At 39.0% G+C, this 15,439-nt stretch overlaps 1 protein-coding gene across 7 annotated transcripts in view; it reads left to right on the top strand.

Annotated features, from left to right (window-relative positions):
- Window positions 1-625: 625 nt before the first annotated feature.
- The window catches only part of LOC133572175 (inositol hexakisphosphate and diphosphoinositol-pentakisphosphate kinase 1-like), a 79,113-nt gene continuing 64,299 nt past the window's right edge, over window positions 626-15,439 (top strand). For 3 of the 7 annotated variants that reach the window (XR_009810500.2, XM_061924953.2, XM_061924952.2), the window contains exons 1-4: window positions 627-690; window positions 1,873-2,100; window positions 9,479-9,919; window positions 10,875-11,070. Coding sequence is in view for 6 of the 7 variants with exons in the window: in XM_061924953.2 (XP_061780937.1) it covers window positions 9,749-9,919; window positions 10,875-11,070 (367 nt within the window). In the remaining variant the exon portion in view is untranslated. Of the gene's footprint in view, window positions 691-1,872; window positions 2,101-9,478; window positions 9,920-10,874; window positions 11,071-15,439 lie in introns of all 7 variants that reach the window. The other 4 variants (XM_061924951.2, XM_061924950.2, XM_061924955.2 and 1 more) reach the window with 2 other exon arrangements.

Here is a 15,439-nt window from a genome sequence, read left to right as displayed (position 1 = left end):
GTGCAAACAACCTTCCCTAGTCATGGTATTAAAAAAATTGAACCAACACAAAATGCCAACAGACATGGTCACATATAACACAATATACCACAATTTGTGGCTATTACAAAAAATGTCATGCACCACTTTAGTTTTATTAGGTAATTTTTGTTAGCAGTTAAATGTTTCTTTATCTTTTTGTATGACCGTTAAAAATATGACCTAAAACATTACCAGTTTGGTAAGAATACAAGCATTTTGGATGCACACTGTTACTGACGTATGGCAAATATATATAATATTGTCATTTCAACGAAGATAATGGAGGTTAATTTAATCTTAGAGTGTCCGACGGATCTTTTTTACTCTTCCGTGAAGGCCAAATCCCGACAACAAAGACTTGTTTGTCCGGAGGCGCGCAACAAGCCGCTGCGATACGTTGCGAGCGAAACACTGCGGCCTTCATTCAATTTTCTCTTTTTTAAGACGCATTACATAACATCAGGTGATAATTTGGATGCAGCATAGGCACTGATAGAGAATGACGAGAAGTAGGGAGATTTTAAGTTGCTATTTCTTTGGGGTTTTTTTCTGCAGAGAACACTACTTCCTTATGCACGCGACACAGACCAGGCTTCTCATGCACCCCTCACCGTTGCATGATGGGATGGATTTCTTGACGGCACGCCAGGCTGCCATCAACCATACCAGGTAGTCTGTCTGGCTGCCATCCGGATACGGCACTCAAAGGGAAGCCAAGAAAAGAGATCAATGTGGTTCTTGTTATGCTCTAACCTATACTGTTAATCTAGTTGAAGTCTGAAATGGAAAGATTCGCCAATTAAAATGTATATTTTAGATGTAAAACCGTATCGAATGAGATTTAGTACAAACAATGTTTGAAAATTCTGCCTTTATACCGGTTTCAGTCGTATGCTCCTAAAATCTGGAATAATGTAGTTTTCCAGAAGATGTGAGACAGGCCTCAACGCTGACAATGTTCAATTCCAAGCTGAAAACACTTTTATTTAATTGTGCATTAGACAACTGAAAGTATTTTATCTAAACTATTTTATTTTAATTTGAATTATAATTGTTTCAGTGACGATTTTATTTTATGATTTAATTTTGAATTATAAGTATTTTATGATCATTTTTCATTTTTATTTTTGCCTTCTTATAATATTCTGTAAAGCACTTTGAAATGCCCTGTGTACGAATTGTGCTCCATACCTGTAAATCAACTTGCCTTGCCTTGCGTATAAGGATAATTTTCTGTATTAAATCACACTCTTGGATAAACCTGAGTAGCTAAAAAATAATAAAGTAACAAAGAAAAGGTATGACGTTCAACGGTGATTCGCAAACTGTGGAACAAGTGGTACGCGGGCTCTATCTAGTGGTACGCCAAAGAATCACCTGATTAAAAAAATTGAAAAATATGTAATATATTTTAAAACGTATATCATTTAAATTTAATATAAAAATGTATATAATTTTACTGTGTCAAAAATGTACTAACGCATGTTCACGTCACCATCTTTTTGTTTTATCGTTATTCACCACTGCACTATTATTTATTAGTCTTGCACATACTAGTTATTTAGGTACTTGTTTGAATTTGTAGTTAGTCGTTAATATTTAATTGTTTACATCGAACAAGAGAGCAGAGCCTACCAAGTCAAACTCCTTGTGTTTTAAGCATACTTGGCCAATAAAGCTGATACTGAATAATTTATTATATTTTTTTATTTATTTAGAGCTTTATAGGAATAAATGTAACTGAATGTGAAAATGATCTTAAATGTGTGCATTATTTGTTATAGAAATATGAATTCAAAAAGGCACTATAATTTTTTTAACGGTTAACCCGGTAGTTCGTGTGCGTTGCAGTACCAGCAATGACCGCCGAGTGGCAGCACCGTCGCGGGGAGCCGACCCTGCTTTCCCCGTGTAAAGCGAGCACCAAAGCGGGTACGGACGCGGTGCTCGCTCGGCAGCCGCTGACCGGACGTGAACTCCAGCGTCAGCTTCCTCTCCGTTCACTTCAGTCTGGCTGCGGGAGAAACAAGGAAGTGGATACCGTAGCGGACACTTTTTAACGACCTTTTTGTGCCCCCGGTAAGTACCGCTGCTTTTGTTAACCATCGTGGCCGCCAAAGCTTGTCGTTAAACGCGTGGTGTTGAAAACCGTTTGAAGAAATTGTGTCTTATTTCCACAAAGCGGAGTGAAGTCAGGAAGTTGATTTTCCCACGCTCATTCATGGTAACACGCTGCTCTCCACAACTTTTGTTTAGTTTATCTTTGATCACTTTTATTCTACTAGTTCTGAATTGTGTGCTTAACCGATGATTTGTGTGGTCAGGCAACGTCAGCTTAAAGCAATATTGTTAATAGTGTGTTGTGAATATATATATATATACTGTATACAAGTGTACAAGCTGCTGCTGATTGTTAGTTTTCGCCCTTACAAACTTTTGACTTTTATGGTGGGTTTATTATAAAGACAGAATGTAAAATAATGAAGAAAAAACAGTATTAAATAACATATAAAACAATTAGTACTAAAGGGGAACTGTACTTTTTTTCGAATTGTGCCTGTCATTCACAACATATGTTTTTTTTTTTTTAATGTAATCTAACTTGAAGTTAAACGCTAACAAGAGTCAGCTAATAATGGAAGTAATGGGAATTTGATTTAAAAAAACCTCCATCATTGTTTTATATACACGCTGTAAGTAATGTAGTAACAGGCACATTCATATTAACATGTAATATTTACGTATTTTGCACATTTTAAGCATATGGCGGCGCATTAATTTCACAGACGCCTCACGTTTGCTATTTCCTTCAATAACATCAACTACTACTACTCATGGCAGACTTCATGAGACAACAATGACTATTTTGAGACAAATAATGATCCAGAACCTTATATTTTGAGCCTTGATATAAGGAGGATGAGCTACAAGTTTTAGAAGCTGAGGGATAAGCAGATCCAGCAAGTAGCACTATTGCCAAGTGCTAAACAAGAACTACAAACTACGAACATAATAAAACAATCACTTACTGTGAAATGTTTGCTCTCACTGGGATGCCGACTGATGGCAAGTTTATATCTTCCCATTTTGACGAGAAATTGATCATAATCCTCAAAAAGGTAAAACGAGTGGACACAAACAAGCGTCTTTTTGTGTCTTTCTCGCCAAGTTGAATGTCAAAGTTGACCAACTTCTCAGTTTGGGTCCACAACTTTCTACTTTACAAGTGAGATGATTCATCAATCAATCAATCATGGTTTATTTAAAATAGCCCTTATGCACTAATGCCTCAAAGGGCTTCACCAACCACAACAACATCCTCTGATCTGATCCCGCATTTAGGCAAGAAAAAACTCAACCTCAATGGGAACAATCTAGAATTAACTTTTACCAACTCCGACGCAATGTAGCAGCTCATCAACTCAATATGTCAATATAGCTGCATAAGCTAGTTTTCTCTCTGATCACGGCATCGATAAAAGTAGTGTTTGGGTTAGCGCGTATAATAACAAAATGCTAGTACTTGGTTCATATGCAGGTCACGACATGTAAATGGAGAATTGTTGCCGTTTTTGGGTCTTTTTTAGAGGGCTTTAGGGGCGCAATAGATGACTCATTAGCTTCATTGTTAGCCACCTCATAGTTGTCGTACATTACAAATTAGAATGCATTAAAAAAAAATACATATATTTTCTTGTCTTACATTGGGATTGTGAATGGCAGGCAAAGTTTTTTTGTGCACAAAGTTCCTTATAATCAAGGATGGTTAATATTTTATTTGTTTAAGTTACTTTATGTATTTCTTTTTACGTTTCCAATAAGTCACGCTACAGGCAAGCACCGTTTTGGACAGTAATACACAAATTAGATAGTGATTCTACAGCACTGTTTTCTGCATCTTTTCTCTACGAAATAATTTTATGGTTAGCGTGTGTTGGTGCCACGATCAGTGTGACGGCAAACAGCAGAGAGGTTGTTTTTTTGTAAGTGCAGCTTCAATGTTGATGATGTGCATTTATTAGAAAAAAAAGCATTAAAGTTACCGCAAGCAGAACATTTTTTAATTGAGGCTATATGTGTGCTTTATTCTATTAATTGGACAAACTAATCGATAGATTACTCAAATAATTGATAGCTGTACCCCTAAAATATTCGGATTTTGTGACAGTGAATTGTAACCAGATTTGAAGTTATATTTGAAAATATAAAAAGAAGAAAACCGAACCAAGAGGCAAGAAATAGAGAGTGATCAATTTATTGAGCACAGGTTGTTCACTTGCCAGTTAAATGTTTATGATTGTTGCCTTAAAAATTCAAAGTCCACGCTAAAGTATATATTTTTTTCGTGCCTTTTTCACATCCAGCATTCACACTATTAAGATTTCCAGACGACAAAGGAAAACATACTTTGTCTTTGGCGGAATAGGTGAACCGCACAAGCAAAGGCCTCTTTCAAGTCGACATTGCTTCCTGATCTTGTGCCTTCCCGTTTGATTAGTAATCTTTTTTTCCCCTGTATTTTAATTTGAGTGAAATAAAAAATCCGTTGGATCAGAAAGACTTCAGGTCCACTTAGCCTCACTTAACCGCCTGTAGCCAGGCGGTTAATTAGGCCTTCAAAATAAAAGCACAGTAGGCAGGTTATTGGGTCAATCTTCAGGTGGAAAGGCCATAATTACCCTTATTTTGTCACATTTACCCTTTTTAAAAATGCAAATCTTGTAAAAGGAAGGCACAGTTAGCAAATGTTGACTGTGTAAAAGGCACACTTAGAGCTACTGCTCTGGCTTTGATGTGGATTTTTTGTGTAAAATAATATATTGAAGCTCTCTGCTGTCTTGATGAATTGCACACTTCAGCAGCTGCTTTTATTGACCATAATAAATAACAATTTCATTATTATATGGATAACATGTGGTCCTTTTACAGCAGCACACTTACTTAGATTAGCAACTAATGATTATTTCTGCATGAAATTGGACATAGGTGGTATACTGTATATAATAGATGCTAATAATCATCAGCATTTGTTGTCATTTATTGTGATCTAATCAAAACAATGGTGGCGATAGCGAGCTGGTACTTTTGACCCATAAAGGCTTCTATGGTCTCAAAGGTTAAAAACACTTGTTTTTTTTTAAGCTTTGTCGTCACGCAACCCTACATATGTGACACGTGGGGTAATGCTAATTTAGGCTTTGTTTTGTAGAGAAGGCTGCTGCCAGACAGGAAGTACAATGAGAAGAGAAAGATGCCAGGAAACTATAATCCAATGTTCAATAGGTTTAATGCAGTGTTGTGTAGAGGTGACATCCGTGGTGCCTTATGAGAGCGCTGGCAAGTATTTATGTCCACGATTATCTCTGTTCCTATTAGATGGAGTGCCATTTGTCGGCACCTCAAAAGTAAGTCAGGATGACTTATCTTCGGTTAGTATAGCTGCTCCGTACCACCAGGAATCGTACACCTTTACCCCCCTTATCCGCACAGGGCCTTGGCTCAGCCCATCAGGTCCTGTCTCGTTGTTATTTATAGGCGCCAAGGTCAGCGGGAGATCATTTGAGATATGTCACAGCAGAAAATGCTCGGACACAACAGGCAGCCCTCCACCAAGAATAAAGCGTTGGCACGAGTAGGCGCATGTGACGTAGCAACGCTGCAGTTTGCGCAACTAGCAGTTCATGATCTGATGAGAATGAGGCAGATGTTGGAGATAAAAGGATATGAACTAGGGCTGCTGCCGTCAAATATTTTAGTAATCGAGTAATCTATCTATTAGTTTGTCCGATTTTTCGAATAATCGGATACAACACACTCTATAGCCTCAATGCGCCTTTTAGGGAAAATAGTTAAAAATAAACAAAGATTTTTGTACTTTCTATTACATTCATTACTTTCTATTTACATTCCGAGACTATATTTTTACATTCCTAGACTGTCTTTATACCTTGTTTACCTGTTTAATGACTTTTTTTAACCTTTTATTTGCCTTCTATTTACCTTCTATTTAACTTATTTTACCTTTGATTTACCTTATTTGACTGTCTTTTACCTGGATTTATCTTTTGCCTTCTATATTCCTTCTTTTACCTTTTATTTACAGTCTATTTAACTTATTTTACCTTCTATATTCATTCTTTTACCTTTTATTTACATCATTTTACATTTTGTTTACCTTCTACTGAATTTACATTTTATTTACGTTCTTTTATCTTTTAACTAACTACTACCTATAACAGTGATGTCAAACATGCGGGTCAAATCAGGCCTGCGAACATGTTCAATCCGGCCTGGTCTTAAGTTTTTATTTTTGTTTTGTTAAAATTGTTCACACATTGCACAACTTTAGTTTTTCTATCAATACACAATGATGCCGAGCAGGCAGGGAGTAACTCAACCCTCTTGAATAGTTTCTAATTTAGTTTGTATGGTTTATTGAGTTCGCACAGGATTAATATGTGGAAATGACAAATCACGTAGTTGATACATAGATTAGTTTTTATTTATTATTTAGTTAGTTTTTTGTTCAATCCTGGATGGTTTGTGACTTAACGTTTAATTGCTTTGTAGATACACTAAGAAAGTTAATTGTGTTCTTCATGGTCTTTTTGAAACTGCACCAATTTTTTCCTCAGAATTTTCAATTAACTTGATGTGTTTTTTCAAGAGGATTATTTGTGGTACGTACATTTTCAGAATGTGCTTTTGCTATTTTGGGCCGAAGTAAAACAAAGAAAACAATCTAAAGTTGTTATAGTTGTATTTTTAAGTTATTATGCCATGATTTTACCTGTCCGGCCCACATGGGAATAGATTCTCTTCAATGCATCCCCTAAGCTATAATGAGTTTGACACACCTGACCTATACCCTTGATTTACCTTGTCTTACTTTCTATTTCCATTTTTTAAAAAACTTGATTCACCTTTTATTTACTTCTTTTACCATCTATTTACCGATTTTACCTTTTATTTACCTTCTTTTTCACTTTATTTTAGCTTTGATTCACTTCTATTACCTTCTATTTATTTTCTATTCAACTTAATTTTCCTTCTTTTATGTGGTCAGGATTTTATACATTTTCATTAGTTATACTCAAACAATTAATTGAAGCAACAGAATATAAATCGAGTATTGTTTTTCTAACTGATTCAATCGATTAATCGTTGCAGCCCTAATTTAAACATTTCATATGACTTATTGTTGTGACCAAAGTTACTTAAAATATCCTGGCACCATGACCGTAGTCGTCTTTATTGGAACAAAAACATCTCAAACCATTGTCAATTAATTAGCGAGCCACCATTTTTTTTGGCATGGCATCATTACACATCTGACTTATTGTTCTTGTTTGTTCTGCATTTGGCTAACATCCATTAATTGTATACTAGACCCTCAGTTGCTAAACACCTTAAAATCATTCTTTGTACATATTTTTAGCAAATCTAGCTAATGTAAAATAGGTCGAAATTTAGCTTCTGCCGATATAAGTGCAGTGAATGAAAACAAATAAGACACCAATAGAAAGTCAACTCTTCTACTCCTAACGCGCTGTACATAAAAGGGTGACAATTTGTCAAAACATGCACCCCTAATATGTTGCCTGTGCTATTATTTTTTGACAAATGCACCATATGATGGTGCTGTTACTAAACCCTACAAGTCAGATTGACTTCAAATTTCTCACACAATGCACTCTACAATAACACGCTGTAACGTGATGGAATATTGCCAAATAATTACAACATTTTGTACACATCTTTAGGAGGCTAACAAGCAAAATTTGAGCAAGATTAGTTAAAAAATATTTTCATCATGAAGCAAAATGACTTTACAGGGGCACCAGGGAGACTAAAAATTGGCCATAAGTCAGTGACCATTTGTTCCGAAAATAAAAGCAGAATTGACCCCCATTTAGGAAACCTTAAAGTTAGAAATAGAGATGAAAACGCTATGAAAATTTCATATCACAGTTGTTGTGACCAAATTTATGACTTGATTTTTTAAACAACTAAGATAAATAGACAGTTAGAAAACTCCCTATTTTGCATGTTTAGTGTTTCTTATGCTTCACTGATAGTGTTTTTGTTTTAGTGTTTTATCTGTTTTAATTCTAATATTGGTTTGCACTGTAGCAAATTGAAGATTTATATAAATGAAAGGTGCATAACAAATAAAATATATTATTTATTATTGACAAGCGGTAGAAGATGGATGGATGGATGGATTATTTCTGGCTGCCGTTGTGGCGTCCTAGAATATTCTGTGGTCAACTAAAAACAACTCCATCTCATATTCCTCAGAGTATAGAACGATCACTCTGTTGTAGGAGAGTGCAGCTTGTAGGTTCAATGTGCACCATTGAATATCTTAGTTATATAAGTTTAGATAGGGGTATGTCCTTTATTAATGGGGAAAGACGGTAATGTCTCTTGTTTTCAAGTTAGTATATAGACTAGCGAGCTGGCAGTCAGTCTGTGAGTTTATCAAAGTGCAGCTATCAATCATGATTTTTCGGTCATTTTAATTGAATTTAAAACTAACCGTAAGAGTTTTACCGCGGTTATCATTAATGCGGTTAATGCTAGTTAGAAGAACCAAGATTTAAAGAGCTAATTTCTTTATCCATGTATTTATTGTATTTCTTCGTGTAAAATAACACCTGACTCAACTCTTGAAGCTTTACCAACAAAAGAGATTTGTTGTTGTTTTTTTTGCTCTGTTACCTTTGTTATTATTTTTCTGACAAATACACCGTTATTAAACCCCAAGGTTTGAACCACATTTTAGATGAGTTGATTTGATTTAGTATTTTTTACAGACGCTCTACAAAACACCCGCTATCAATTAAGGGTGTAAAGCTGAATCATCAGGACATTTTGTTGAAACAAGCGATGTGTGTAAAGTTTCAACAAGATTGGTTAAAAACATGGCCACCATCAAGCATAAATTGCCCAAATGTCATTGACTATTTGTCTAATGATTACAAAACATTCAGCATATCTGTATGTTACGTGTATTCCAGCAAGTCTTCCAAAGCAGTTTTGACCCCACCCCATACGGGGCACCACAAATGTTGATTTATAGTCCTATGATGTCCTAATTTTTAACTGTAGTAGGTACATTTGTCAGTGCACAGTCCTTCTGCTTCCGTCAAAATCTTCTGTCTTTGTGTCTTCATCTGTCATGAACTGCAAATATTTGTCTTGCGGAACAATAATTATTTCGACAAAGACTGAACCCTTAGGTATCTCTTATCTTTACTTATCTTCTCTGTGGTGAAGTTGTCCAAGTTCCTTTAGGAGTCAACAGAGCGTTTCTTCTGTTGTATAACCAAGGTTGCTTTTCACAAATCACAGATGTGGCAACACTACGCCGACCTGCGCCTTGCACAGTTGACGTTACTCAAGTCACGTGTTACTCAACTATCACAGTGTTTTTTTCTCTTTGTGTCCCTAGGAAGTGCTTCAGTGTGAAGTTTACTTTGCCTCCAGACTTGGACATGTTAGCCTTCATGGCCAGAACTTTGCTGTCCTGACACAGACTGTGTCTTTTTAGAGCCAGAATCCACACCTTCTACCTCATCAGTTCTACCACGCAGGCGATTTGTCACATGGTTTGAACTTGGACCGCCAAGTTCCTCAGAAAAGCCTGACACATATCTGTGGCACCCAAGAACTGTGGAACTTTTGGTTGTCTGGGACTTTATCCCGATATGTTACACATGTAATGTCCCGACTCTGTGACGGCAAACGACCAGAAGCCGGAGAAGGTCAGAGGCGGAGCAGCGCAGACTCTGACCCGGTGGAAGATGACGAGTCAGACGTGCGAGTCATGGAGTCAGACGTGAAGATCGACATGTTCCGAGAAGAAGACATGGAGGATGATGATGACGAGTCGGTAAGTTGGTGTCAACAGTCTGTTAAGGTGGGGTATGGGCACCGACAAAATTCACCAGTCCTACCAGGCACCGATTCACGTAAAATTCAACGGTGCCTTGTTACAGCACCTGGGTTGGGCATATCGTCACACCCGCAGCACTGAGAGCAGACTTAGCCAAATTACCTCTACGTAATGTTACAATTTTCAATGCCAACAAAGCAATTGACTTAAAAACGTTCCGACGTAAGCAATGTAAGGCTCCACTTTTCAAAATATGCGCTAACAGGATGTTAATATACTTGGGCTTTGCTATCGACATGCTACTGACTAGCATTAGTGATTTTACAACTAGGATGCACGTTAGAATCAAACAGCTGGTGTGTAATAAGTACAATACTTAAAATATTAACACTTTTTAGGGCGCAACAAAAAACAAAAATCACACAAACTATACACTACTGCCATCTAACGTTTTGGACTTGCAACTTTAATTGCAAGTTAATGTCATGCTCGCAAATTATTATATGATGATAACTAAACAAGCTTTAACAACTGAACAGCAGTTATCTTAATCAGCTAATTCTTAAATGTTGCAATGAAAAAAAAGATTTTATTACTAAAAACTATTTATATTTATTAACACACACAAAAGAACCGAAAATGAGTACTGTTGAGTACCGGTATCGATTCCCAGGTACCAGCAATTGGTACCGTATCGGTTCAAATGTGAACAGTACCCATCCCTAGTTAAGGTAGCTTGTAGTTGGCCTACTTTGTTCTTGATTTTCAATCTGTGGTATGAGTAACACTGGTGGTACAGTACGTGTGCTGCATCGAGTAAGTCCTTTTTGAGTAAAAATACAATTATATTACAGAGATATACTGTACATATAGAATTAATGCACAAGTTAATATTTGTATACCTGGTTGAGCGAAGTTACATTATAAGAGTTTTATCCGTCCTTGTTGCCAGCCGCCCGAGCGACTGATAGTGGTGGGCATTTGCTGCATGATGAAGAAGTCCAAGTCCAAACCCATGACGCAGATACTGGAGCGCCTCTGCAAGTTTGACTACATCGAAGTGGTCATCTTTCCCGAAGACGTCATCCTGGAGGAGCCTGTGGACAAATGGCCGCTGTGCGACTGCCTCATCTCCTTCCACTCCAAAGGTAAGCATTTACAACATGAGAAAGGTTACTTTTCAGGTCTTAGTTTCAGTACCTCAAAACCTAACACTACTTCCTTGCTCTCAAGGCCAGTATCGGTATGCTAGTTAAGTTATCAGTTTGGTAGACACAGCCAGGGTGTCTTTTCTCACTGACAGGAGCTAAAAGATTAAAGGATGGGGTGGGCCACTTTGATATTTTTATATTCCAAAGTATTTTATATTCCTTTTTAAAAGGCTTAAAAAACTCAAGGTTTTGTGTTGTTATTAGTATTAGCAATACAGCCTTTCTCTGTGCTTTTTTTCTCTGTTCCCCCCACCCCTTTTTGTGTTTAATTGTATTTCTCCGTGTGCTGCGGGACACTAAAAAACCAACCCCAGTACGCTCTTTGGAGACCCCTGGTTTACATGTTATCAATAAGAAATACTATTTGTAGGCTCATATAGTACTGGTAAATCACTGTTGACTGAGTGTGGTTTACATTTTTTATATATATATATGTATGTGTATATATATATATGTATGTATGTATGTATGTATATACATACATACAAACCCCGTTTCCATATGAGTTGGGAAATTGGGTTAGTTAGATGTAAATATAAACGGAATACAATGATTTGCAAATCCTTTTCAACCCATACTCAATTGAATGCACTACAAAGACAATATATTTGATGTTCAAACTCATAAACTTTATTTTTTTTTGCAAATAATAATTAACTTAGAATTTCATGGCTACAACACGTGCCAAAGTAGTTGGGAAAGGGCATGTTCACCACTGTGTTACATGGCCTTTCCTTCTAACAACACTTAGTAAACGTTTGGGAACTGAGGAGACACATTTTTTAAGCTTCTCAGGTGGAATTCTTTCTTGCTTGATGTACAGCTTAAGTTGTTCAACAGTCCGGGGGTCTCCGTTGTGGTATTTTAGGCTTCATAATGCGCCACACATTTTCAATGGGAGACAGGTCTGGACTACAGGCAGGCCAGTCTAGTACCCGCACTCTTTTACTATGAAGCCACGTTGATGTAACACGTGGCTTGGCATTGTCTTGCTGAAATAAGCAGGGGCGTCCATGGTAACGTTGCTTTGATGGCAACATATGTTGCTCCAAAACCTGTATGTACCTTTCAGCATTAATGGCGCCTTCACAGATGTGTAAGTTACCCATGTCTTGGGCACTAAAACACCCCCATACCATCACAGAAACTGTTTTTTCTTAAACTGTTCAACAATTTGCTCACGCATTTGTTGACAAAGTGGTGACCCTCACCCCATCCTTGTTTGTGAATGACTGAGCATTTCATGGAATCTACTTTTATACCCAATCATGGCACCCACCTGTTCCCAATTTGCCTGTTCACCTGTGGGATGTTCCAAATAAGTGTTTGATGAGCATTCCTCAACTTTATCAGTATTTATTGCCACCTTTCCCAACTTCTTTGTCACGTGTTGCTGGCATCAAATTCTAAAGTTAATGATTATTTGCAAAAAAAAAAATGTTTATCAGTTTGAACATCAAATATGTTGTCTTTGTAGCATATTCAACTCAATATGGGTTGAAAATGATTTGCAAATCATTGTATTCTGTTTATATTTACACCTAACACAATTTCCCAACTCATATGGAAACGGGGTTTGTATATATATATATATATATATATATATATATATATATATATATATATATTAGAGATGCGCGGTTTGCGGACACAACCGCGGAGTCCGCGGATTATCCGCGGATCGGGCGGATGAAATTTAAAAAAATAAGATTTTATCCGCTCGCGGGTCGGGCGGATTAATTAGATTTTTTTTTTTTTTTTTTTTTTTTTTTTTTTTTGCGGGTGGCAGTTAAACCAATTGGGAAATATATATACATAGTTAAATGTTGTTACCCACATACGAAAAACGAGCAGGCACCTGCAGCATATGCCACAACAGAAGAAAAAAAAAAAAGAGATGGACACTTTTACGGAGCGGAGGGACGCCTCGCCAGGGTCTGGGACCGAGGCTCCTTCCCCCGAGAGGGCCCCACCGGGAGCCGTAGCTGAGGCGATCCGCGAAAAGGGCCCGACGCACGTCCAGGGTCACTACCGCGCCCACCGCACCGACACCCCGCCTCGTCCGCTTTCGCCGCGGCCGGCGTCACGCGCAGCAGGTAAGCAGCTTACCTGCCCGCCACCCCCGTGGCCGGGGGCTCGTAACATGGGTCACTCCGCGCGCTCCGCCCGCGCAGCTTACCTGCTTGCTCGCAAAATGATTATTAGCATTCAGACAGGTTAAAATGTTGCTAAAACCATCACTTTTCTATCAGTCACAGTGACTTTTCAAAACAAAAATATTACAGCAAAAATCATATGGGTTGATTGACATGTTTATTCTGTAAGCTAACTTCAATAGTTTGAAATTATTTTGACAGTTAATGCCAGTTATCCTGTCAACCTTTCACAAGACTTCAATTTGTTAATTGAAAGTATAAATAGTATAAACACTTTTAACAGTATGTCGTGCTGTGAAATACAGCCGACAGGATGGCGCACCAAACACAAAGCAAGGCCATGCTGCAGGAGAACAAAGGACTTCTTTCATTTAAGGTTTGTGATAAACCATCAAACTCATTCGTTAAAAGGACTCTATAGTAATATAAAGCGAATTTTTCTGGACATTATCATGCAAGAAAAGTTTATTTTTGGGATCGCGATCACCGCGTAATGATTTTTAAAGGTTGCATTACATTATTAACTGTCCCATGTGATCAGCCAGTGCGATTGGAAGTCCATGCTCAATTATTGCCTCCGTAAATAAAACTTCGGCATTTATCACATCCAAAGAATCTGTTTGGGCGACGAAAAACGTTGAAAGTTTTCCACTTGTATCGCTAGCAACGGCATTAGACTTGTGTTTTTTTGTCCCAACGTGGTCTTTTACATCACTAATTCCTCCGTGTCCGATCGAAAAATCTTGTCTGCACAAGGTGCAATTCGCGTAGTTTTCACCCTTTTTTTTTATTTTTTATTAATATTAGATATATAACAACGGGCGGATGGCGGGCGGATGCAGTTCTGATCAAACGTTACATCGGGTGGATGGCGGATGGTTGACGACTTTCTGCCGCGGTTGCGGATGAAATAAATTGCCTATCCGCGCATCTCTAATATATATATATATATATATATCCATCCATCCATCCATCTTCTTCCGCTTATCCGAGGTCGGGTCGCGGGGGCAGCAGCTTAAGCAGGGAAGCCCAGACTTCCCTCTCCCCAGCCACTTCGTCCAGCCCCTCCCGGGGAATCCCGAGGCGTTCCCAGGCCAGCCGGGAGAAATAGTCTTCCCAGCGTGTCCTGGGTCTTCCCCGTGGCCTCCTACCGGTCGGACGTGCCCGAAACACCTTCCTAGGGAGGCGTTCGGGTGGCATCCTGACCAGATGCCCGAACCACCTCATCTGACTCCTCTCGATGTGGAGGAGCAGCGGCTTTACTTTGAGCTCCCCCCGAATGACAGAGCTTCTCACCCTATCTCTAAGGGAGAGCCCCGCCACTCGGCGGAGGAAACTCATTTCGGCCGCTTGTACCCGTGATCTTGTCCTTTCGGTCATGACCCAAAGCTCATGACCATAGGTGAGGATGGGAACGTAGATTGACCGGTAAATCGAGAGCTTTGCCTTCCGGCTCAGCTCCTTCTTCACTACAACGGATCGATACAGTGTCCGCATTACTGAAGACACCGCACCGATCTGCCTGTTGATCTCACGATCCACTCTTCCCCCACTCGTGAACAAGACTCCGAGGTACTTGAACTCCTCCACTTGGGGCAAGATCTCCTCCCCAACCCGGAGATGGCACTCCACCCTTTTCCGGGCGAGAACCATGGACTCGGACTTGGAGGTGCTGATTCCCATCCCAGTCGCTTCACACTCGGCTGCGAACCGATCCAGTGAGAGCTGAAGATCTTGGCCGGAGGAAGCCATCAGGACCACATCATCTGCAAATAGCAAAGACCTAATCCTGCAGCCACCAAACCAGATACCCTCAACGCCCTGACTGCGCCTAGAAATTCTGTCCATAAAGGTTATGAACAGAATCGGTGACAAAGGGCAGCCTTGGCGGAGTCCAACCCTCACTGGAAACGTGTCCGACTTACTGCCGGCAATGCGGACCAAGCTCTGACACTGATTATACAGGGAGCGAACTGCCACAATAAGACAGTCCGTTACCCCATACTCTCTGAGCACTCCCCACAGGACTTCCCGGGGTACACGGTCGAATGCCTTCTCCAAGTCCACAAAGCACATGTAGACTGGTTGGGCAAACTCCCATGCACCCTCAAGGACCCTGCCGAGAGTATAGAGCTGGTCCACAGTTCCAC

This window comes from Nerophis lumbriciformis, linkage group LG29 (genome assembly GCF_033978685.3).
Source record: "Nerophis lumbriciformis linkage group LG29, RoL_Nlum_v2.1, whole genome shotgun sequence".
Lineage (NCBI taxonomy): Eukaryota > Metazoa > Chordata > Actinopteri > Syngnathiformes > Syngnathidae > Nerophis > Nerophis lumbriciformis.
This window is presented reverse-complemented; position numbering and strand designations above follow the sequence as displayed.